Source organism: Amphiura filiformis, chromosome 12 (assembly GCF_039555335.1).
Source record: "Amphiura filiformis chromosome 12, Afil_fr2py, whole genome shotgun sequence".
In the NCBI taxonomy this organism is placed as follows: Eukaryota; Metazoa; Echinodermata; class Ophiuroidea; order Amphilepidida; family Amphiuridae; genus Amphiura; species Amphiura filiformis.
The window spans coordinates 32,203,226-32,228,225 of NC_092639.1; the positions used below are offsets into that span (position 1 = coordinate 32,203,226).

At 37.0% G+C, this 25,000-nt stretch overlaps 1 protein-coding gene across 1 annotated transcript; it reads right to left on the reverse strand.

Moving 5' to 3' along the window:
- Window positions 1-4,737: 4,737 nt before the first annotated feature.
- On the reverse strand, window positions 4,738-9,378 carry LOC140166757 (uncharacterized). The gene is made up of 5 exons (XM_072190251.1): window positions 9,321-9,378; window positions 7,532-8,200; window positions 7,112-7,202; window positions 6,159-6,293; window positions 4,738-5,186 (listed from the first exon to the last, which is right to left on the reverse strand). Exons 1-5 carry the CDS (start codon window positions 9,376-9,378, stop codon window positions 4,958-4,960), a joined length of 1,182 nt encoding a protein of 393 aa, XP_072046352.1. The 3' UTR covers window positions 4,738-4,957.
- Between the last annotated feature and the right edge of the window lie 15,622 nt (window positions 9,379-25,000).

A 25,000-nucleotide genomic window follows, 5' to 3' on the forward strand; every position in this document is an offset into this window, starting at 1 on the left:
GAATTGTCTCCGCACAGTCTTTGATTACACTACATGGTTGAGTGCAGAGCAATGTAAGAGCTGTGGAGCTTCTAGCTGAAAATGGGCCTCTTTGATTGGTTTTTGTCGAAACCTCAAGTGTTCCCTTCATCCTATCAAGAATTGTTTATATCAAACGAAAGCTAACACTTCCCCCTAAAAACATTTTTCGTCACTAGGTCAACAGATAACCGAATTCAATGCAAGGCGAATGTGGAAAATCTGTTGAAAACTACCTATCCAAGCACAGTTTTTGAACGAAATGTAGGTTTTGAAAGTCAAAACCTCAAGTGTTCCTTACAATATTTGTCAAGTTTTATGTCATTAAATAAAAAAGCACACATATATTGTCCATATACTAGCGTCATTGCCAATCTTGTGCAAAAAGTTACTATTTTCGCATGTTTTGTCATACGGTTGTAAATTCAATGAACTATGACTTTGCTAAAGAGCGCCTACAAATTGATATGACTGCCAGACCAGGCAGCATCTTTCGAATTGGGGAGACTAAGCCCTAAATTGTTCATGACGATCGGGGACATCTTTACTATTACTATTATTATTATTATATTATGAGCTACATCTAATTTGATAATTTTTCACCTGGCAAAAAATAATACCGGAGGAAGATAATTTAAATAACAAAACAATTTCTAACGGTGTTTTGAACATTTGATTTAAATATGCAAATTACCTTTAAAAAGTACGAATGATTGTATATCCAATGATAATATTATGTAATTTTACTTACTTTTTTACTCTAAACCAAGAAATATTGGTCTGTTAAAGGATAAGGAAGTGTTTTCTGGGCTGGCAGTCGGACCGGACTGATTAGGGGCCTGACATAAACCGCCTTCTAAATATAAAACAAGAAAACCCCACAATTTTTCCAATGCTTTACCAATGGCCTCAATCATTTAGTGAAAACATAGGGAGCTGATAGCAATCCAAAAGGCAGTTAAGTAGCTTAAAGTGAATGTAAAAAAAACCAATCTTGTTTGTTTCATTGAAAGACCATGAAAATCTAAAATATTGCTGGTGTGGGGAAATGGTGGTGATAACTGGACCTCAAATCAAATGAAAATAAAAGATCACCTTTTGAAATATAACTGTGGGCAAATCTGGCAATCATAAAATGTCACTTCATCTTTCCATTTATAGACACTGACGTGCCTTAAATCTAAGATTAATCTGGGCTTACTTGAATTTTGCTCAGAAGCTCTCAGAAACAGACAGCGGATTAAACTACAGTAGGTTTATTAGATATCACTGCTATAGCCCGCACTTACTAAGTCTAAAATAGCTTTAGAAACAACATCGGCGTGAGCTAGGGAAGACTCTAGGAAAACTTATTTTTTTCTTAAGAACTACTTATGTTGGTGATGAAATGTGTGTAACACCGGGTGGCTTGAACGGGCAGTTTGCTCTGAAATGACCTGGTCGCCAACATCAGAGGCTTGTGTCTGTTGATAGTTAGAGCCGCGAAAAAAAATCAGCGGAAGTAGCAGCCATGTTGGATTTGGTGCTGGTGGTGTTGGTTGTGTTGGTTGTGTTGTGTTGTGTTGGTGGTGTTGGTTGTGTTGGTGGTGTTGGTGGTGGTGGTGGTGGTGGTGGTGGTGGTGGTGGTGGTGGTGGTGGTGGTGGTGGTGGTGGTGGTGGTGGTGATGGTGATGGTGATGGTGGTGGTGGTGGTGGTGGTGGTGGTGGTGGTGGTGGTGGTGGTGGTGGCGGCGGTGGCGGTGTCGGTGGCGATACTGGTACAGTACATTAAGTTGGAAGAAAGACTGTTTGTTCGTAAGTTAAGCATTATTAGTACATGTAGTAACAGAATGCGGTGATGGGTAAGTGTCACGATAATTTTGCAGGTATCATTTTCTATCTCTTTAACATTTTAAATCAAAATAATTCAAGAAACTTACCAATTTGTAAACATAGGTATATTCCTAAAACAGTGGTGAGTCTTCTAGAAGCGCCCATTTCCAGATGCTGATTAACGGATAAAAGACCAAATTATTATATCGTTTTAATATAATATTTACCAGGTTCGATCGCCGTCGTAAACAATAAAGGAGACAAGCAGAAAAAGTGATCCCGTCTGAGAATCAAACCCAGGACTCGGACCTCAGGTTCGATTCCGGGGCGGGATCACTTTGTCTGCTTGTCTCCTTTCTTATTTTCGACGGCGAACCTGGTGAAAAAATATTTTTTATTTATATAATTCCCGTCGATCATGCCACTGTTTTTCCATGTTATCATAATAATAATGAAAATTTAGCAATGAAATTTTCTTCTTCTTCTGCACCCATTTATTGATTTTTAACCACTGTATATAGGGAGGAGGCAAAGCAACATGGGTATACCAAAATGGTTAATAGCAATTGAGTTGGGCCAGCTTTTGGCGGAAAAGGTCAAATTTTCAACTTGATCAAACCATTAGTCATTGTTAAAAACAATATCAATAATCCTTTCATCACAAGGATTGAGAAATTGTATGGTTTGACTTATCTCCGAGTCCGACGTATTTGTTCTTGAGTTATTGGAAATTAAATCGGAACAAATTGTCAGTTTTTGCCACGTTCACCCATTACAAGGGACTGACATATACGTACCATGTAGGCCTAATCTTTGTAGCAATTTCGTTGAGCTTACAAATGCAGTGCGGAGAGAAGTCATGGACCTTCACTTCAGAGAGGAAGGACTCCTGATTTCATTCCAAAACGAGAGAAAGTTGCGATTTTTTGACAAACTGAAACAGATTTTGAATGCTGAAAGGTTGCAGATCATTTTACACGAAATTTCTAATTTCTCAATAAAAAAAAGAAGAAGAAAAAATTACCATGTGAAGAGTTTTTCATGCCACCTATATAATATAAATGCTGTTTTCTTACCTGCTATTTCAGATGACAACTGCACAAAAGGTAAGCTTTTAACGAGGAAACGTACGGTGTGTAATTTTGACGTTTTAGACAACCTGCTTGAAAAATCAGTTCCAGAATTTAAGTAAAAATACTTCCATTTGTAACAATGTAGCCGGCTTTTGGGCGTGTGCACAATTCTCCAATCAAATCAAGAGTTGATATTTGGTCAATACTTGAGACAGAACATCAGCTGACCATCATATACTAGAGGAGGAATTTCCATCCGCAATGTATTGCTTTATTTAATCTAGTAATAAGAATTTGAATTATAAGAATTTGATTCAAATAAAAAGTTGCTATTCTATTCAAAATTTAGTGTTGATTAGGATAAAAACGTGGTTTATATGTTCAAATTTTTCTTTTTTTTAATGCAATTTGAATACAAACAATTTGTATCCTGTTTGGAAGCGAAATCTCACGTATCTTGAGGAAACGAGGAAAACGTCGGGTTTCGATTAGAATAAAATTACTTCAGACATGGTTCGAGGATATATGTAAAAGAATAGGTATTAAAATGACCCTTATAGACCATTCAATCAAATGTTATGATACTTTGCTTGATAAATAACATCATATGATATTATGTGAAAGTTATTATCGACGGATATGAAGAGTGGGAATTGGGAATTTTGTAATAATTTAAGTGTTCCTTCTGTGCGGTCAGACGTAACAAGTACGCTGTCCCCTTTGTACAAAATTATCGCGCGCATATCAGCCAGGTCGGAAGACGAGACACGCAGCCAGCTGTATATGCGCACACTAGTTTTTCGATGTGCCCAAGACAATGGGACTAGCTGTAATACAATGCTAGATTTTAAAATATCACTGAGACATGGTCTAGTAGACCTAGGCGATGCTACGATTTGTGATCAAAATGTCGACATACGCCTATTTTGCATAATGGTGGTGGTCATACAAGCAGATTTGTTTTGTCTAACACTGCTTTCAGCAGTGACACACGTTACCAACTGTCAACATTTGACAATCAATCAATCAATTTTTTTATGGAAAGTTGGTACAATTCATTCCGCGTAATATGATTTTGCAATAATTTGGTGTCAAGTTTATTGTACATGTGGCACAAACGCAGGGAGCTGGTGTTTGTCTTAAATGAACGCCAGAGCTTGCGGAGGTTTATTCTGGGCCACATTTGACGCATTTATTCACAAGTCATGTAAAGATACTTTTAGAGACATTCAAAGCGTTATTCTTTAACTTTTATATGAACTTTCCGTGCTTGTTCTGAAACGGCACGGCTGAAATTATACATTCATTTACCAGTCCGGTCCGACTGCCTGATCAGGAAGTACTGCCGAATCAGGCAGCATGTTGCCGAGTTAGGCAACACAGGCTTTGGTAACCCTTCCGAATTCGACAGACTAAGGACTAAATTGTTCATGGCCAGTGATTTTATAAATGTCGGTGGAAATTTTACTTTGACACACATGAGCTACATGTAAGTAAAAAAAATTCCACCGGGAGAAAAATAATTTAAATAACAAAACAATTTCAAACGGTTTTTTAAAAATTTTGATTTAAATATGCAAATTAACTTTATTTTAACTAAAATTGATGAAAAATTACTACTAATTGTAAATTCATTGATAATTTTATATATTTTACCTACTTCTTTACCCTAAACCAAGAAATAACGGTATATTAAAAGATGCTCTATTTGAAATAGAGCATTGCGTTGTGGGATACCATACTGCCTGACTCGGCAACATGCTGCCTGATTCGTAGATACATGACATTTGTATACGCATGGTTCGTCACCACGATATCTCCATCATAATTATAGAAAATTGAATTAAAACGGAACCAATTCAGCCCGTTGCTGTTCAGACAATTGCTATAGTAATGTTGATTTTCGGCAATGAAATTTATTTTAAACCCACAAAACATAAGCAGAGTATAATTATTTCAACAAAAAAGAGACAGGAACATCCCTGTACAAGGACGATATGCGCTTCGTCATAGCACCTCGATTGCGAAATCGGCTGCGAAGTTTTAAAATCTATTTACAGTTTGGTCTCATAAAACGTTGCATTTCCATCCATTCCAATCATTTCGATCTTCACATCGGATTTTGGCGTTTCGTCGATATCCGACTGCTTTTCTATCTCCAAAGATGTTGAATAAGCCATTAAGCCAGTTGAAGGCTGGGAAGCAACAGAAGAGAATAACCAAGTGTCGGCTTCATTTACTTCATCGGCGTTAGTAATGTTGTCGCCATTGGGCTGGATGATTCTTTGAAGAAAACGAAATAAAATTGTTTATAATGATGGTCTCATATCAGTGGCATAGCTATAGTGTTTGGATCAGTGGAACCGCAAGCCTTATAGGGTGGGGTCCAAATCCACAAAAAAAGACAATTACAACATAAGCAAAGTAAATTTAGCACTGGTATGGCCGGCTGGGTTATGGCCTCCCCAACCCCTATGACACTAGTACACCGCTTATATATATGTGTGATCAGCCATGATATAGTTAACACATTAATGTGGTCCACAGTGCCGCCGAGAGCCATTACGGGCCCGGGGGTAAAATGAACGTCAGGGTCCCCTTTTTAACGGGCCCCTGAGGTCTCCTTTCGTTGCTTTTATGGGCCCATTGAGGTATGTTTTCTTTATTTCTATGGGCATCTAGGACCCCGGGTCCGGGGGTAACGCACCCCCTTAACCCCCTTGTCGGCGACACTGTGGTCCATGAATGTTGTATATAGTCATATTAACAACTTCTGGAAAGAGGACAAGTTTTGAGCCATGGTTTGTTTGTTTTTTTGTTAATGGAGGTCAATTAATTATGTCATTAGCCTCCCCCCCCAGATTCGTATGCCTTTTTGCCCATTTTTTAATAGTTTCGTTAAATTTGGCCACGAAATGTCCTCTTGTCCCCCATTTGCCTTACTTATGAAAAGAATCCTGCCAACGTAGTAACTGATCCTCAGTAGTTCAATAGTACTTTCATAGGAAGGGATCAGTATTTTTTATTAATAATATTCTGTGCCATATTTTGTACAATGATCGACTTGAGGACTGAGGTCCAGTGTTCTTTAAAGCCATAATGTAGTACATTGTACGATCTTACAATCATTTTGAGTAAAGAATAACAAAATTAAAAATCGATTGAAATCGTACATTATGGCTTTAGCCTTCTTCCAAAACTCGATTGGAATCTACCATAGGACTGTCGTAATATTATGGCTTATTATTAACTTACTTCTCTTTTGACTGTGAAGTTTCGTCGCCATCTTTAGTTTCATCTTTTGGTTTAGTTGTACTTCCGCTGTCTTGTGTTGGCGGTTTTTTACCGTTTCCTGTCACGCATATCGGTCCTTTAGTATATGAATCAAACCTTTTGTTAGGTGAAAGACACATAAGCATTGATTTTAGTATGCATATGCTGAAATTCGATGAAAATCATCTGAACTCAAATTGCAAAAAAATCGGTTGCTATTTTCCCAGCAATACAGATACCAGTATTCTTTTATTTATTATTTCTGCATAAAACGCCATCCCATAGACGATTTCAAAAATCGGGATTGTTGAAAGTAAAATGTGTACTCTGAGGGCGTCTACTATGAGTTTTAGTAAGAGCAGGCCTGAGTAAGAGGTCTGACATAAATCACTGTCCTATAGCGTAAAGGCCAATAATAGTCCAACAACGTTTCCCCGTGCTTCTTTCAGTTTTTTGCTGATGTTTTTCGCTCAAATTATTCTATTTTATTCGGGGCTCCTTTATGGCATTGTATTACTGCAAACAGTAGGCCTACGTGTTACACTTGATACAATAGAATAATTAAGCCATAATAAACATAATGAAATAACAAAATAATTGAAATTGATGACACCCATATAATTACAATTCTTGATATTATTAAATTTACTCAGTCAAATATTAACAATTGGTGTCGATTTTCGGATTTTGAATATTAAGGAAATCTACTCAACACCATAACATTGCATATGTAAATAATTTCTCACAATATTAGAAATTTTTTCACAGAGTCACGTGATTTATACAGCATGACGTCATTTAAAATAATTCAAATTAGAGAACAAAATCGTTCATTTTGATGTGACAGTTTTAATTGTCTAGATTTTGGACAAACGAGATACTAACCCACAAAATATTCTGAATGAGTGTAAATATAATAATTGTATTATTTGTACCTGTTTTTCCATACCATACTGCATGTAAAGATGAGCACACAATTGATAAGGCCAAGCGATAATGAAAAGGCCATCAAGACTATCAATATCGCTGCAATAAAATATAATTAAAAACATGTAATGAAAGTAAGTTGTGACACAAAACCATGGGACTAAATACAAAGAAACTACGACAATCTTTGTAGGAATCTTCAAAAGTATTGCAAACTAAATTTATCAGGATATGTATCAAGTATAGGCTAACTCATTTAAGTATTGCTAGCAACTTATAATCAATCTGAGTCATATGCCATTAGTCCTGAAAATGGAACATATATGATTGCACCTCGTATCTTCGTGTGTTTGTTTGTGAGTTTGGTTACAAACTCTATGAAAACATATTTGTTTCTTATTTGGGCCTAATATTTCAAACATATTTACCTTGATTATCAATCCATGATGGTTCTTGTGATCTTGTTGCTAATCCTGAAGTATCCAAAGTGGACGGTAAATCTGCATCAGACGTCGATCTCGGAACTCTGTTAGGAACTCTGGTAGTTGGCATATCTTGTGTTGATGTCGTACTGTCCGAAAGCGTTGATGTCTTGACTTCTGTGGATCCACCGTGATCTTCATATTTGGTAAACCTGTCTTTTAATCCCGTAGTCTGATCTGAATTAGTAAAGATGTTTGTTTTCTTGTGCAATTGATCAACAGAAGTGACGATATTATTTGTTACCTCGAATGAGGAGGACGAGGATGCAGAAGATGATGTAATCTGTTTTGCCGTTGGTGGCGCCGTTTTTGTATTTACATAAGTTTGGTCGATTGTAACCGGGTATGTCGTAGATACAGTAGAAGTTACCTCGAACCTCGAGGTGGACGAGGATGGAGATGATGGTAGTGTTTGTTTTGTCGTTGGTGGCGCAATTTCTGTATCTGCACCAGTTTGGTCAAATGTAACTGAGGATATCGTAGATATAGTTGTGGCAAGGTCATCGTTGGTGATAGTCATAGAAGTTGTATTGGTAGATGCTTTGCTTGACGTAAGAGCCCAAGTTTCTGTTTCTGTTTCGACGGGTACATATTTGCTTGTTTCCTGGCAACAAACTGTTATAAGATATGATAAATATCGTACTATGAGTTTAAGATCTTGAACTTCCGCTTTTGACTATCTTGAAGGACATGAATAAGGCCCGGACATACGGCTTAATTTTACTTCATTTTATGGTGATCGTAATAAGATATACTAACTTGACTTCCCGATTTCCTAACTTATTTATTTATCTTTTAGTTATTAATGCTGGAACTTACATTATGCAAGTTACGCATGCACTTATCATTGTCAAACACTATTATCAAAGTAGGCAAAAATTATGTTATAACGTCAAACTTATCATTGTCAAACACTATTATCAAAGTAGGATTTAGATGCCCCTTTTGTTGAAATGGCCTGAAACCTATATAACATTATATTTCTTCAAGAAATAATCAAGCCATCATGAAGGGTTGCAATCTAATATTTATATACATAAACTGGTTTACCGTATTTGATCTTACCAGTATATTTTTGCTCTATGTTGGGATGCCTTTAAATTAAATTCGTTCCAGTTACCTACTTTCTTAAATTGACCGATTGGAATATTTCAATCGTTTAACAGTTGATGATAGGCATTTATTGCTATTTTAGTGCCATTGCAATCCGTGCAAATGCAATAGTCCATTTTCCATTGTACCCCACCATGGCAACGCTAATAAACTCACGCGAGTTAAGTTTCAGGCGCGCGGTGACCACCTTGACTCGCCAATTACATATGAGCAGAGGAGGCTTAAAGGCATTCCTACAATGCACTATGATTGGGAAATTTGATCAATATAACCTAATTTTAAAGGCAAAGTCCCCATTGCCACACACACAAAATAGTAATTTTAAAACAAACATTTTGCTTTTTTATTCGTCCATTGGAAAGAATATTTTCATTCGGTGAAATATGAAAAGCCTCGTTGAATGACAAAGTTCATACTGATACCTCATGAAAGTATTCTTATAATTGCAGTCATAAAAATTCAATATCGTATAATGTATACTGATAAACAGATTTGATCCCACAATTCACGGATGAAAATTATGTGAATTTGTAATAATATGTTGAAAATAAATTTTGTTCCAAATTAAGCGCATAATATTCTATATTAGACAGTGGTAATAAAATAATTAAAAGGAACTTACCAATTTGTAAACAAATGTATATTCCTAACACAATGGCGAGTATTCTAAAAGCAGACATTGCAAGATGTTTTACTTAATGCATTTATCATATATATATTGTTTATAAAGTCCAAATTGGTGTCACAAAATGAAACGTTGCACTAATACTATTTAATATTTGACACTATCATCATGACAATAATACTAAGTGCCAATAAAATGTCAGTTTCGGTTTTACTGTCTAGTCGGGCAGGGACTTTGTGGTTCGCGCCTTTCTTCATGTTAAGAAATAATATTTTCAGGACAAACCCTAGTTTGAATATAGACAAATTAAGACCTGTTATATTAACCTAGGCCTATGGCTAATAAAAAAAACCCGGAATAATACCATTAAAAATAGGCTATTTCTTCTTTTTCTTTCTCAAATCAACAAGCAAAAACTGAAGTATCACATGCAAGATTTATCAGCAGTACACACAAAATTGTCTATTGTTGACCTAAATCTTTATTCACCAACGCCCTCCGCATTACAACAAGTTGCAGAGCGAGTGACACACTCTAATGAGCTGTGACATCATCACCCAATTTACATCTCGCCGTGATTTAAGGGCTGGGGTATGAACGTTTGGACAGTATTTATTTTGGGACATTAAAGCACATCAGACATATCGAATTGCATTCTGAATACGAAGAATGTCGTTCTGATATCAAATAATTTTGATTTTTGAAATTCGCAATTTAATACACATTTTATGGCAAATCATTAAAATTGATATTTTTGATATTTAACAGTACTTGAAGTAAACTTTATAAATCTGATGATTTATACTTAAAGTGTATGTAGGTGGGATGAAAAGCCGACGATCAATTGAAAATTTTGACCTTTCGTATTGAAGATATGGATTTTTTTCCCAAAACACCAAAAAAAATTAGGTCTTTTTGGGAAAAAATCCATATCTTCAATATGAAAGGTCAAAATTTTCAATTGACCGTCGGCTTTTTCCTCCCTGCTACATACACTTTAAAATATATCATTAGATTTATATAATTACTTCGAGGACTGTTATATATCAAAATTTGAAAAATATCAAATTTTTATAATTTGTCATAAAATTTGTATTATATTGTGATTGTCAAAAAATGAAAATTATTTGATATCAGAAAGACATGCTTCGTATTCAGAATGCAATTCGATAGGTCTGAGGTGCTTTCATGTCCCACAAAAAATACTATCGAAACGCAATAAACGCTCATTTTAGATCCCTTAATAGTGTAATTACTATGCAAATAACCACATTCCTTGCTCCACAGTATATCGGGAACTAACCCTTTATTATGCTAAATAGCTTTCCCAATTTTACGTCTTGAAGGCCACACTCTCTATACCTCAGTAAACATCAAAAGAGAAGCTACCTATTTTTCGTGTCATTTTTTAGCGCATTTGTGTATAATATTTGTGTAGTGATTTGCCAAATATGGGCATTATAATGGTATATTTATGAATATTGCATGGTACATGAAGGCAAAATACAGGGTGTCCCCCCAAAAAAAAAGAGGCCCCACATTGCGCCCTCTTTTTCTCCTATTTCGGAAAAGTTGATCAAATATATTTTGGTATGTAAAGAGACCTTCAATCGTTAGCTTTAATAAACCAAAACAATTATTTCAATCGGCTCATAACTTTTGAAGATATGTCCTTTTAAAGAAATGTATCCGTTTTTCACTCTGTCCACGGAGGAGGTTTGGCTACTTCAAAGATTGAAAAGTGCATATACCATGCATGAATATAAAACATTCCTCGATGATAACTTTATAAAATAACAACTTTATTTAAGGAAATGGGCTTTACCGGTGGGCTTATGGGTTATGGATTTTGTTAAGTGTCATTAATTTGGGCGAAATTGATGTGGGATGGGACTTCTTTTGCTATACTTGCAATTACTTATGTTTTTCTCGTTTCTTGCTTTCTTTTTATTGACAACATAAGTCATTTCTCTTTTTGGAATAAAAGGTAGCCCTGAAAAGGGCTGTTTAGTTTGTATTTGGTTCTTTTGAAGTGAGTTTACTGTGCTGCTCTGCCCTCTACCTGGTTGCCTCCGTGACGAATACAGGTTTCAGCCCTAGTTCTCATTGCATTAATTGCGTTGCGTACCATCCTAAGGCCTTGTGCGCCGGATACATGCGAATGCAGCAGTAATACGGGGTTGCAAAGATGTTTGAAGCTAGCTGGTGATCCTCGCTTATAGTGAATGCTTTCCCAAGACTAATGCTATTATCTATCCATGTCATTAACCGTGTGTTTCGTTTAAATCTTTGATGTAGCCAATCCTCATCCGTGGACAGAGTGAAAACGGGTACATTTCTTAAAGAGGGCATATCTTCAAAAATTGTGAGCCGATTGAAAGAATTGTTTTGGTTTATTAAAGCTAACGATTTAGGGTTTCTCTACATACCAAAATATATTTGATCAACGTTTCAGAAATAGGAGAAAAAGAGGGCGCAATGTGGGCCTCTTTTTGGGGGGGACACCCTGTACTCGGATGGCGTCCAAAGACCCGTATGGCGTCCGAATATATCTTATGGTCGATACTATCGAGTGAGTTTGATATTTTTATGAATGAACTGTAGTATGAATGGTAGGACGCCGCCATCCACATTCACATTCACTACGAAACAGTGAAATGCTTGGTTGAAATTACATCAGGTACCTGTGTCGGGTTTTTAAGTTTTTGAATTCTTTTTTTTATGATAATATTTTGGCCTAAATACATTTGTTTAGCAAGGCTTTCGAAAAGAGTGGATACGTGCAGTTGGCCTATACCTTCAGTGTGTGATTATTACGTAGTCGATTCACCACGACTCGGATGAATGGGAGATGTCCTCCAAACTCCCCCCCCACCCGGCTACGTAACTGAAGGTGACCGTTGTTTAACCTTTCATGACCTTTATCGGCTAATAGCAGCTACCGCGGCTCAATTGCTATCACCCATCTATATAGCTCCAAGAGCTATTCGATCATTAGTAGCTTTAGCTAAGTACTGCTTCTCTCTAGTGCAGTCCAGTAGCATAGGCAAAGGGGTGGTGAACTCCCCCGCCCACTTGTGTCACTCAGTCGCGGGGAATGCACGAATGTAATACAGCTAGTCGAAGGAAAATGTATGGGTATAGATGATGTGACTTCTGACGTCAATGCCTGAGAGTATGCGCACGCATCATCACAATTTCCATTGTTTTTGCCTGGCAGTATGCGTGCGCATCATATTTTGTTCAGGGCTCGTGTTTTTAAAACTCCCGCCACATCATAATAAGGCAATTGAACAGTGTAGTGGTTGCATGGGGTTCATTCAAGCATAAAGATATACCAGTCCCTTGCCTTTGTTGAGAAACATTGAGGTCACCTCATCTATACAAAATTATTGACAGGGTCGTCTGTAGAGGGACGTCAAGCATCAAGCAACACGATTAAAAGTTGTTGATAATGAACAATTGGAACATTAAAAAAACATTGGTACCCCCGGGTGGTTCCTCACCCCTTAGTAAATAAGCGTTAAACCAAAACTACCTCGGAAAAATACGCCACCTTCAGCAGCTCATAGCAACTTTGATGCATACTGGTAGGCTGGTAAGGGAAGGCTTCAAAACTCAACCACATGTTGCCCGCTGGTTCCGCCCGATTCTGTCTAGTTGGAGTCGGTTTCTATTATTCTAAACAACAGAACGCTGTTCAACTGCCATCAACTGGTACGTGGCGGTTGAAGTTATTTTAAATCTTTAACCGTCGGTCGCGTTTTGAAGCCGTCCCTAAGCACATGATGCTTTGAACGCCACAAGGAAGTACAAAGTTTATTAGCCATGGACTCAAATTTTTTGAATCAGATTGTTTTTGTGATAAGGTAGAAAAACACGATATGAAATTTATTGGACGACCTACCTTTAACATTTATATCACATAGCATAATCAATAGTAAAAAAAAAGGTCACTTAACAATACAAATATAACGATGAAAATTGCCGTTACATCATGGCGTTGATTTTGTTTTTGGCTGTTCTTTACGTGATGTTACCAGGTAAGCCAAAAATTTATAATCAACATGTCTCCAAAATCATGAAAATGGTAGAAAACAGACAAATTGAGTGACTGCTATTCTGACGCAAACCTCAGAGGAGAATAAAAACACATTGTTCTAGTAAAGAAACTGAACAAGATGATAAGCCGAGTTTTTATTCTTTTCAATTAAAATACCAAGTATAATTGATTAAATATTTTATCATTTTAATGACCATTGAATACAATAACGCATATTTGTTATTCGACCTCGAATTAAGTCTGAATCAATCTCTTGACAATTTATCTTTTGAGACTCCATGTGGGGTTTTTTTTTGCAGAAACTGCTGCTCAGATTTGCGAGCATCCTTGTAATTGGGAAGAAGAATCAAGTGGTTTTGTAAATATTATCGATGAAATGTATACCGGAATATGGAACGCATCTTGCGACAATGAACTTGGTATTGATACTGGCAACATTAAAAGAGAAGGAGGTATGTGAGCTCCTTTCCGACTTTTATAAAGCTATGTTGCATCTATTTGCCAATTACGTTGCTTTCAGCTTCTATTTCAATATCATGTAACTTTTGAAGAGACAATTAGGGACTTTCTGTTCAAAGGCAAAATGGTCATAACAGGTCAAGTGCTATATGCTATCACCATAGGTGTATTGTTAGAGTCAGTGGCGTAGATTACTACTACTGCTACTACTACTACTACTACTACTACTACTACTACTACTACTACTACTACTACTACTACTACTACTACTACTACTACTACTACTACTACTACTGCTGCTGCTACTGCTACTACTGATAATAATAATAATAATAATAATAATAATAATAATAATAATAAATATAACATTAATAAAAAATAATAATACAGGGTGTCCCAATAAAAATAGAACCCTCATTGCGCCCACTTTTTCTCTTATTTCTGAAAACTTGATTCAATGTATTTTGATATGTTAATAAACCAAAATAATTATTTCAATCGGCTCACAAGAATTGAAGATATGCCCTCTTTAAGAAATATACCTGTTTTTTACTCTGGACACGTCAAAGATTAAAATGAAACAAACGGTTAATGACATTCATAGATAAAAGCATTAGGCTTTGGAACGCATTCACTATGAACGACGATCACCAGCTAGCCTCCGACATCTTCGCAACCGTATCACTGCTACATTCGCAAGTATACGGCGCACAAGGAGGGTACGCGATGCAATTGATGCAATGAGGACCAGGGCTGAAACCTGTATTCGTCAAGGAATCAACCCGATAGAGGGCAGACAGCAGAGTAAACTCACTTCAGAAGAACCAAGCACATACCAAACAGCCCTTTTCAGGCTACCTTTTATCCCCAAAAGAGAAAATGACATGTTGTTAATAAAAAAGAAAGCAAGAAACAACAAAGTAAGAAAGTAAGAAACATAATAAAACAAAATGGCATTAAGAACCAAGAAAAACTAAGTTTAATTGGAAGTATAGCAAGAGAAGTCCCATCCCACATCCATTTTACCGACAATTTAATGACACTTAACACAATCCATAGCCCATAGGCTAACCGGTAAAGCCCATTCCACAAATAAAGTTCGTTATTTTATAAAGTTGTCATTGAGGAATGCTTTGATATTCATACATGGTACGTGTAATCCTTTTCAATCTTTGAAGTAGCCAAACGTCCGTGGACAGAGTGAAAAACGGGTACATTTCTTTAATAGAGCATATCTTCAAAAGTTGTGAGCCGATTGAAATATTGCTTTCGGTTTAATAAAGCTAACGAATAAAGGTTTCTTAACATATCAAAATATATTTGATTAACTTTATAGAAATAGGGGGAAAAGAGGACGCAATGAGGGTTCAGTTTTTATTGGGACACCCTGTACCTTTCCTTTTCCATATCTTACAGAGTGTTATTTATTTGTGAAGCAAAATTCTACCTCTAAACTGGTATCACCGTGTTACATGCCAAACGATATAGTGAGACTTACATTTGACTATCACAAGCCAGCCTGGGGTGCTCCTTATCACTCTGATGAATGGTACATCAACGTCTTCATGATTCCATTTTGCGATATTGAATCGGATCATATAAGGATGCTGCAATCAATAAGTTCAATTATAATGGACTGGAAACTTCAGCTTGATTTATTTATTGACAGAAACGATCAACCAAATGGCCCTTTCGCGGTAAGAAATTTAAACTCAGTCCATGATTTCCCAATCTAAGCAACTACGATCAACTGGTTGAAAATTACAGGCAGGGAAATAGACATAGAAGGAACAAAACAAATAAAAACACATAACACAAATTAATACAAAGGAAATACAAGTATTTTGCATATGATTTAAAAATTAGATTGACTCAGATTGTTCGTTCCAATCGCTTCAAATTTTCGCGTTGTACAATTTATTATTATGATTTTTATATTTAATAGTCGGTCAAATTTTCGTTTTTGGCTTAATTTGGAAATATGTATATCTTCAACATTTCAGGTTTTAATTTCGCCCATACATTATAAATTCCTGCAATGTATCAGTACGGTTATTTTTTATTTATATACAATCTTTTTCAGATACAAATAACGGCCATTTCCGGTTCCCAAATTGTAGATAAACCGAACGAAGGCATTGGAATTGACAACATTGTGATACACGGTGTGTATTTTGCAAAATAAATCGAACCTGATTTTTTCTCGTAAGAGGGCAAAATGAGTTCTGTGGTCATGACTGGTTTACCCTTTCTAAACTGCACATTGATGTACAGCATTACATTTTATCACAGCTTTCACTGAGATCTGCATTTTATTATATACGTCCATTGTCACAAATTTTATTTATTATATATTTTATTCAAATCATGACTTTTCATCTTGTATAATTTTGAGTGATCTTACAACCATATACACTAAAAAACACCCTTTTTATTATCATTGGTTACCAAATCAATTTCAGATGAGCGTACAAAAAATCGTATCTGTAGTTAGAGTTACTTGCATGAGTTTTGTAACAACTCCTTCTATTCATGGTTTGCTTTATTGCAAAATAAATAGCACTTCTTCCACCACTTTAAAAGTCCTTCGGTTCAGTACCTTTGAGTACATGACACTGTGCGATTTATTTTGCTACATTAGTGGAAACAATGTTCTTTGGCATCCGTACACCTGAATAATAAAACTAAAATTGGTTCTATTTTTCATATATGCACCCTATGCTTCCCACGAGGGGTCGAAGGGCGTAATGGGCAGAAACTCAAAAATGGTTCTATCTTGACCACTTAGTTGTCATATATCTTACATTATTCCTCTCATCGGTAGGAATAAAAAAAAAGTCAAGATCGTTCTACGATGCTTAGTTCAGGGGAAACAAATCTTTCCTTTACAGGTGCCTACATTATTCAGCCTTCTACAGAAATCATGGGACCATCGACTACCAAAAATACAACCATGCCTACACCCAGTCAACCTTCGCATACAGCTACAACATCCCAACCTTCAAATAAATCACAAACAAATGGTAAGAAGCTTTCCAAAATTATGTTTTTCATATCTTTCGTTCTACTTTTTTATTAGATTTTGTTTTCTTTCCATTTTCAAATAAAGATTTTCAATCTCTTGGAGTGATGGTAGGTGCTATCTTCTATTTTCTCTACGTCATAATTAAAATATTACATTTGTAGTCCTCCAGTACTGATCAATATTGGGCGGGGCCGTGACATTTCAAAGATCTACTATACGATTCTCTATTAGAAACATTAACTTCCTACAAAACACCGCCAACGTCAAGAATTGGTAGAAGATCAGACATTCAGCATCGCAAAGTGTAGTGGAACAGTTTTAAATTATCTCTTGCTGTAAATGATGATGATAATGATGATGATGAAGATGATGATGATGATGATGATGATGATGATGATGATGATGATGATGATGAAGATGATTTGTACCCTTTGTTTTGTTTTGTTTAGTAATCCTTTATTCGATAGGAGCCGTGATTGGTGCGTTAATCCTAGTATTCATCATTGTTAAACTGATACTGTACATTGTCTATCGCACAAAGCGGTTAGTATACCCCCAAAGATGACACTTGGATTCCCGACTCTTTTCCCCCTCAATATTGCATGGGAATTCCGGTTATGAAAATGAGTACTTGCATAGGAATTCCCATCATGAAAATGTCTCTTGTGTGGGATTTCCCATCATTAAAACGAAGTATCCCCCAAAGATGATACTGTGAATTCCCAGTCACTTTCCTGTCAATATCCCATCACCAGTGGTTTAGCCAATGGTGGGCTGGGGATGTGGAAACTGCCCCACCCCCAGAAATGTTCAGGGAATTAATATGGGGACAGCAAAGAGTAGCAATGACTGAAAACGGGACTACAAATTGACAAATTAGGACGCAAACCTGGCTTTGCCCATCACATTAAAAGGCTGGCTCTGCTGCTGCCCATACATCCCCGTACACCCCCCCCCCATACACAGGATGCACACACAAACAAAGAAACACGAGAAATAAAGTAGATTATTCCCAGGGAGTGTGTAATAATACTAATAATTTTAATTTCTTCTTTATTTGAAGTAATGCAAATGCTTTACGTTATTTTTATTTCGCCACAGGGGCAGCAATAATGGAAGTAATGCAGAAGTGAGACACGATGGACAAAATCATGTCCACGTACACAAAGACCTAGTATTTCCCTCTTCTGAAGGGAACACGAATGATATGTCTAACCGGAACCACGGTTACCAAGAACCAAATCACAACATTACTGCCACCAGCGATGCAGAAATATCGCGATACGATAATATGTTTGGGTCAAGATACGAAAATGTCGGGCCAGGAAACACAAATGCTACATGTATTTCTAATCGTAACCAGGGGTACGAAGAACCCAATACTGACCACATGACTGGCTTTAGCGATGTAGACAAGTCTCAATACGAGAATGTTTTAGGGTCAAGAAATGAAAATGTAGAGCCTAACTCATTCCAATCACTGGATGCTTCGGGAGTACCAGTATACGTTAACACGATCTCTTCCGGAAACCAAACAGATGCTTTTACCAATCAGCTCTGAGTCAAAAAAAAATGGGAAAGACATTAACAGGGAGGTGTCATGATAAACTAATAAATAGTGGTGGTTAAGACCTCCTTGGTGGGAATCATTGATTTTGTAAACACACACAAAAAGAAAAAAAAGCTTTTTTAAAACGTTACATGTAAACAAAATTGGCACATATATACTCCTTATAGGTTAGCTTAGCTTTATAAAGACAATATTACTCAAATACAATACTGTTCAAGGTTACGCCGCAGGCTTACAAAGAAACAATGTTGCTCCAAAAACAATATCCAACAAGTTTATACTATAAATTACCCCCCCGATAGATGGCATATGGACCAAAAAATGAGGGAAACTATGGGGTAGAAAGTAACAAAAGTGAAAAGTATGAAATGGGTGACGGGCTATCTCTAAGTATAAATATGGCTGGTGACAGCCCATCACCCCGTAAAGACAGTCCGTCATCCTTAAGCTTACTCTTGATTTCTTGCTCTGCGGGTCATTATATTGGGGTCTCACTGGGCCCCATACCAACAAAAACATCAAGGCCGCAGGACAGGTAGGCCCGAGGCCGGCGACTCCCATACGACGACTAAACACTCCAAATGAGACCCAATATAAGGGCGCCGCAGGGCAAGCAAGAGTAACCTTAAGGGTGACGGCCGGACTGTCTCTAAAAACAACCTTAATGTGAAAACATTAAGTAACCTTCGTGTAACGACCTTGAAATGTAAAGATAACGTACTACATGTACGTATTTTGACAACGGGGTACACCGTGTACAGGGTATTTATCCAGCCGGTGTTCACCATGTAGATGTGGTACGTAGCTATACGGTGTGTTCCGTGTAGATACAGGTATGGGGTGAATGGGGTGCACAAGAGCTCCCATAAGGAGAGTGGGGGGTGTGTGTGTGCCATGTAGCTTGTATGACCTTAGACTCAATTTTGCCCCATGGATTAATGTGCAGTACTATAATGGACCCAATGATGATGAACCGTCGCGTCGTTTGCACGCTTTTGTGGGTAGACCTAACCCAGGGTGGTAGTCCTGATCTAAAAAAAATTATAGGTGAGTAATGTAAATTGAAAAGCACTATTTTCGATAATAATCAATGATAACAAATTATTACCACCAACACAAAACTATGGATAATAAGACCACAGAATTCTGTGGATAAGAGTGAGGAAGTACAAAGTTTATTCGGACTGTGAGGTGATAAGTTTATGGCATCAGTGTGTGGTGTTTTAATAGCAACACGGGGAACATGAGGAAGTAGGCATCATTATAATCATGGCCGTGACATTAGCGTTGGTACTCATTTTTGCAATCTCAGTGACAGGTAAGCTAAGTTAGGGGGGGGGGGAAATTATTTATTTTTATGAATCATTCATCATATAGCCCTAGCATTCACAATATTAAAATAACCGTTTTTAATACAATAGAAAAGCCATTTTCACCAAATGCATATAACAAATTACAAAAACAAAGGAAAACTTGGGTACCCCAAAGAGACAAATCTAATCATGGTGGCTCCCCGTGAAACTATAGAAATAATATACTATGGAAATTACTCTCATATATTAAAAAAAAACAATACTGTTAAGAACTGATTAAATAAAATGAATTGATGATCAATTAACGGTTGCCACCCATGACACCAGTGGCATAGCCAGGGGTCAGAGTGTCCCACAGAAACTTTTCAGGGATAAAATGGGGACGGCAAAGAGTAAAGTGTCCTTAAAAAGACTTAAAATGCACAAAAAAAATGACAAATGGGGACTAACAAAAATTTTGGCTTTGAGACATAACAAATTTTTTTATTTTTATCCTAAGGAAATGAGTGTCTTTGAGTAATGGGGTAGCCAGAATTTTTTTAGGGGGGCTATTAAGGTAACTTTCAAGGAGGGCAAAAATTGGACGAAAATGGCTGAAAAGGTACAAAAAAGGCCTACAATCTTAAACATCTGGGCGATCAGCATCTCAGAGGGGAGCAAGAGGGGGCACGATTTCTCACGAGGGGGCAGCTGCCCTCTTTTCCCTCCTTTGTGTCTACGTCACTGCCTTTGAGGGAGGGTCTCACCTTTCAACCCGTAAATCTGAGAATTCCGAGTTTGAACACATTTTTTATGTTTGGATCAAAAGTTTTGGATTCCAAGACCCCATTCCATTGAGTTTGTACGGGTTGTATGGCATTGACCAAAGCTGTCCAAATCCAAAAACTATATAATACATGTGTTGGTCATTTCTACTATGATTACAATATTTTGCTTTGCAGTTTTAAGTGTGATAAACAAAGCGAGTTAAATAAACAAAACCATGAACTACGTTTTTGTTGTGTTTTTTTTTCAGAAACTGCTGCTCAAATTTGCGATCATCCTTGTATTTGGGAAGATGAGTCAAGTGGTTTTGTAAATATTGTTGACAACAAGACGTATACCGGAATATGGAAGGCATCTTGCGATAATGAACTTGGTATTGATACTGGTAACGTCAAAAGACCCGGAGGTATGTTGGCTCCTTTCCCACTTTCTGGAGGTATTATCCTTTTGCCAATTATATTGCTCTCAATAATAAATGTAACTATTAAAGTGACAATCACAGATTTTATGTACCAGATAATTATATATCACATGTCATTTTTGATCATAATATTTATGTTTATTTCATCCGTTGCATAATTAAAGTGCTTTTTAGAATGATATGTTCACTCTTTTTCCACTCAATTTGCACTCTTTTTTTTATTATTTCACGCCATTGGAGTGATCACTGTGAGTACTCTGTGAAATACTTTCCTTTTCTCTCTTTTACATTATAGGCAGATAAATTGTGTTTTCTAAAATGGGTTACATTTGGGCTTTTGCATAACGTTTATTTTCATATTAAAGGAAATCTGTACCATAAACTAATCAATGGCTAATATAGTTATATACCCCTAAATTAAACATACCAGACGGTCTATATGAATTTCGGAATAATCCTAACAAAGAAAAAGCACTTTTAATCCTTCGTTTCTGCGATTCAAGGAAGCCGCCATGATAGCTGCTTGCGAATCATTTCTGCCACAAGCGGTAGTGTAACCTTTCACACAGACCCTCGGCTACCTTCGGCGAGCGTGTGGTGCTGTATGGCATTCGCGACCCCCACAGCGAATTTGGTTTTTAGTGCTGTTTTTACACTTTTCGTTCTCAAAAGACATTGTTGATCATAAATAATAATACACAAATATTACTTATAATACATTTTTTTATGTTCTTTTGTAGTTTTATGGGTAAAAATTGCCGCGTTTTCTTTTGAACGAATGTTGAATCTGAACTTTGGTAGTATTCGCTTCGTGTCACCAAAGTTCACGAGGGACGAGGCTTGTGGCACGGATTTCGCTGGTTTCAAAATCGGGGTACCGTTACAGCATAAAAAATACATCGGGTATCAATATGGCAGCCACCATGGATTGCAAACTGACCGCTGATCGTCGTAAGGAATTAAGAATTTCTCCTTTATTTGGACGTATGTTTGTCGCTTTTATTATTACTGCAACTATATAGCCATTGATTAGTTTATGGTACAGATTTCCATTAACACCAATCTGAGTTGCTTTTGACAATACAGTGTAGTCCAAAAACAACTTTACCCAATTTCAGAGGGTGGTTGCTCGAATTGTAGAAGAGCTATTCATGATATTGTTACATATTCTAAATGTATATCTTTCTTAAAGTATGTGATGAAGAAAGGAAAGCAAAAGCTAAATTAACAAAATGGGGCTAGTTTTACGTCCGAGGGTCAAAAATCCCTTTGTCCACACGTAATTCAATGGGATGTGTCTGATTGCTAAGCGTAAGGCGTACATAAGCGTTAGGCACACATGTAATTGGTAAACACGTTTGGCTTGTCTTTGAAAAGTGATAATTGTTTTACATGCATGAACGAAATACAATCGAATTTAACAATTACACAATTACAAAGTTTCACGTGGCGCAATTTTTGAATTTCGAATAGGCCTTCGTGCATTTTGTGACTACGTAGCTTATTTCTAAATAGAGCCATTCCATGTCAACTCCAGGGATGTGCACCGCAGCACCTCTTCATTTTTTTTCTTTTTCTGTGTGGTGGTAGATATTGATGAGAAAGTAAAATTCCGAAAATTTGACCTTCATACTCCATTTCGTTTTCCCGTGGCATCAATTTGAAATTTAGGGGGGTCAGCGTAAAAAATGTGTCGCAACGCGAAAGACAATGTTTGGAGGTCCATAAATGTATAAAGGGAACCATTTACAACTTTGAAAAGTATGTATTCTGGGGTACTTATTTGTGTAGAATTCAAATCTGGCATCAGAAAACTTGTAACTCCTTTACTCTAAAAGATATAGGGCCCTCAAAATGCAAGTTCGTCCATCCAGGACCAACTTTGGGGGGTCAAAACTCCAAAAGTAAAAATAATTTTATTGTCCATTTTTTGGCCAGTCGGAGCCCTTTGGTAGGACATTACTCTTATCCAATATTGAGCCTATTAGAATACTTTTAGCTGAGATATTAACCCATGCAAAACCCCAATTGTACATTTTTGTACATTTTGACCCCCCTGAAAACCAATGTCAGACATTTTTCCCCACCATCAACTTCAGGTATCTTGAAGATATGTCCTTGGACAACATTTCTGAGAGATATTGGCTTTGGGACTCGATGGCTTCAACACATCAGTAAGGTTTGCATTCTCCATAGAGTTGTACACATTTTTGATTTCGCATGTATAATGACTTAGGGATCAAATCAAAACTCGACCGCCGGTTGCCCGCCGGTTCCGGGCGGTTCCGTCCGGTTGGCAGAGGTCATTGGTATATGAATATTCAAGAATGCATGAGTAGCAACCGCCGGTTGGTTTAAGCACATAACCGGAGAGATTAACAAAATGTCGATATGTTTATTTCGCGATCACAAAAGCGCATACTTGAGATTTCACGGTCACAATAGCCCATACTTGAAAGTACTACACGATGATCGATTTTTCTTAGTCGTGTGTCTATTCGCTTGTCATCAAAGCAAATTAATTTTGGAAATGATATCTTGTTTATGGTTAAAATTGCTTGAATATATCACCATGCATTGTTTAGATCAGTTAATTTCAGTTCAGAACAGTGTTTCAATGATTTCTATAGGTTAAGTAATTTAGAAGTTGTGAATTTATTATTTTATGAATCACATAGGCCTGTATTGGTGATGGACAATTATTATTATTTATATACGGAAGGTCATTAGTTCAAATCTGCCTCCAGAAGACATGATGCGTGCATAAATCACAAAAGAAATTCCCAGTTGAAGTGATAATTGATTGACTAATTTGCTTTGTACTTCAACTGGGGATTTCTTTATGCAAGCAATTGCAACTTCAATACTAAAATGAACAAAATTGAGGACAATCATGTCCTAAAATCGTACCAAAGGAAGATGCATAGGCCTTTTACAACTTTTGGTTATATTTTAGTCCCGGTAGGCTTTTTTGATCCACCTAAAAGTATTATATCAGAGGAGCTGATTTACATAATAGAAAGGATAGAATTATACTCTCATTTTTGAGATTCGTGTTCAAGTTCGAGATTTAAAAAAAAGGAATTTTCGAGGGTACTTCTCGCAGATCTACTCATAGAATGGCATTGGACTATTCTAGAAAATAAGTGCACACCCCCTATAGAGGAGTAAATTTTCAATCAAAGAAATGTCCGGATTTCCAAGTTGGCTTTCTGAAAACGACTGGAATTCCAGTTGCCAATGTCATGTGAAAAAGCTTGGAAATCCAATTAAATAAAGGAAAAATTCAGGATTTCTGATTTTGAGCTATTTTTCTGCTGGATTCTTTTGCCGATTTTGGACACTTTAAAAGTTTGGATTCCAACAGTCACTGGACAAAAAGACCAGAAATCCGAACTCCTCTATAGGGGGTGTGCATCAATTTTCTGGAATAGCCAATTACCGAGATAGAAGCGCGCAGCAATTTGGCATTTTAATATATGGTGGCTATCATTTTCTTCTTTGGTCATCAAATTTTATGACCCCCCCCATTTTTCTTTCCAAACATTTAAGCCCCCCCCCCCGTATATTTGAGACACCTCCCCGCCCCCTTTCGAAGAAAATGATAGCCCAAAATGGGGTTGATTTTGGGTCTAAAATAGACCAAAAGGAAGATTTTGTCACAACATTTCTGACGACTGAGCAGGGGAGGGGAATGACTTGCCACCCTACCCCGATGGCTAATCTCCATTGGTGCTGATGAAGGGCGCGGTGCCGAGGGTTGATGGTATTCGCATATATTTTGTCGATCTTGCAAAATCATTAGTTCTTCTTGCACATCACCTCAACGAGCCTGGCCAACATCATTGTAGGCCGGCCTAATATTACGAACTTAGTGTAGTTTTTTATTCCCCCTCTCTCTCTCTCTCTCATGTGATGTGAGGGACACATCTCATACTCTCACCCCTTTTCCACCTCTCACCCATCCTCCCTCTTCCTCCCCCTCTCTCTACCCCTTCTTTCTTCCTTTTCTTTCTTCTTTCTCTCTCTTTTCCCTTTTTAGGGATCACCAGGAGGTGTCG

What these genes read in the sequence shown, in the direction of transcription:
- LOC140166757 (XM_072190251.1), bottom strand. Translation starts at nt 9,378, where the DNA reads ATGTCTGCTTTTAGAATACTCGCCATTGTGTTAGGAATATACATTTGT. An exon ending in AGTATGGTATGGAAAAACAG is followed by an intron (nt 6,294 to 7,111) that starts GTACAAATAATA and finishes ACCTAACAAAAG; the next exon opens with GTTTGATTCATATACTAAAG. An exon ending in ACTTCACAGTCAAAAGAGAA is followed by an intron (nt 5,187 to 6,158) that starts GTAAGTTAATAA and finishes TTTTCTTCAAAG; the next exon opens with AATCATCCAGCCCAATGGCG.